Source organism: Pteropus alecto, unplaced genomic scaffold (assembly GCF_000325575.1).
Source record: "Pteropus alecto unplaced genomic scaffold, ASM32557v1 scaffold20, whole genome shotgun sequence".
Taxonomy (NCBI): Eukaryota; Metazoa; Chordata; class Mammalia; order Chiroptera; family Pteropodidae; genus Pteropus; species Pteropus alecto.
In genome coordinates this window covers 6,920,623-6,921,895 of record NW_006436298.1, presented here as the reverse complement: position 1 = coordinate 6,921,895, position 1,273 = coordinate 6,920,623, and the positions used below count along the sequence as shown (strand labels likewise).

Below are 1,273 nucleotides of genomic sequence, written 5' to 3'. Positions count from 1 at the left end.
CAGGAAGGTGGAGGGCAATAGGAAGGTTACTGATTCCAGTAGTATGGGAATGAGCAATCAACCTGGCAGCAGGACACCTGGATTTAAATCCTAGCTTTAGCAATTACAATCTATCATCTTGATAAGTCACGTAATCTCTCTTAGCCTCAGGTACCTCAATTATAAAACGGAGAGACACTTACTTTACCTATGTTGCAAGGCTGTTTTGAGAGTTAAATGAAAAAATGTAGGTGAGAGTGCCTGGCGCATAGAAAGTTAGCTTAATATGTCCTCAGTTTCTGGAATGAATGCCAATAAAAAAGCTACTTAAGTCATTTTTTAAAATGCAAGCACATTAATGTTGTTAATGTTGGTAAAGCCTTTCGTGGTAAATCTATACACAGAAACGAGAGATTTAATACAAAGAGTGGATGCAGGTGAGGCAGAAATAGTGACCGGGGAAGATCATGATATTAAATAGTTCTGAGGATCCTACAGATTGGTAGTAGTTATCCCCCTTGCCAAAGTCTGAGTTTATAAAGCAAAGATGACATACAGCTTCCTCTTCATTTCAATTTCAATTAATTAAACAAAAACCTAGTTCAACCTGAGTTCTGTCTTGGAACACAAAACACTAATAAATTATGCTTTCTTTGAAAATAACATAAGTAACTCCTCATTTGCAGGCCACGGTCAAGATTTAGTAAAATGGCCATCCATCAGCTCACACAAACCTACATCTTCAAAGAGACTCAAAGAAAAAAAAAAAAACTAACTCACTTTCTTAATGGCGACAATTTGGTTGGTGTTCTTGTCTCTGGCCTTGTAAACCGTAGCAAACTAAAAAGAAAAACAGAAATAAGGTAAGTTTGTGGGAAGATTTTTGTTGGTGTTTGCCTTTTTGCTTTATATGTTGGGAAGCAAAGAAATCAGGTTTCTTGGGGAGGACTCGCGGCGGCTTGAAACGTAGTGGGGCAGTCCACGTCCCGTGCCTGTCTATTCAGAAAGGAGAAGGCCGCTCAGGGCTCACCTCCAGGGTGTACACAGGAGCAGCAGCTGAGTCTGGGCAACCTCGGCCAAAAAGAACGAGTAGCCAGGCAAGTCCTCTGGCTTCCATGAGAAAACTTGTGAAGGTGGAGGAGGCTCGGCGCTCTCCGCTCCTGAATCTCCGAATCCCCAAGAGACTCACCTGTCCCTCTCCGAGGAAGTCCAGTTTTTCATAACGCTTTGCTCGCGACTTCACGTCTACAGCCATCCGTCGCGGGAAGCCCGACACCAGTTGAAGAACGAGCTC

The 1,273-nt window shown here is 42.7% G+C and overlaps 1 protein-coding gene across 2 annotated transcripts in view; it reads right to left on the bottom strand.

Moving 5' to 3' along the window:
* Window positions 1-1,267, bottom strand: part of CDK7 (cyclin dependent kinase 7) — a 23,152-nt gene extending 21,885 nt beyond the window's left edge. Inside the window, exons 1-2 of one of the 2 annotated variants that reach the window (XM_006913109.2) lie at window positions 1,169-1,267; window positions 760-819 (exon numbers count right to left, since the gene is read on the bottom strand). In XM_006913109.2, the coding sequence (XP_006913171.1) occupies window positions 760-819; window positions 1,169-1,234 (126 nt within the window). In that variant the 5' untranslated portion in view covers window positions 1,235-1,267. The remainder of the gene's footprint in view (window positions 1-759; window positions 820-1,168) is intronic. The other variant, XM_025047730.1, reaches the window with a different exon arrangement.
* Window positions 1,268-1,273: the final 6 nt, after the last annotated feature.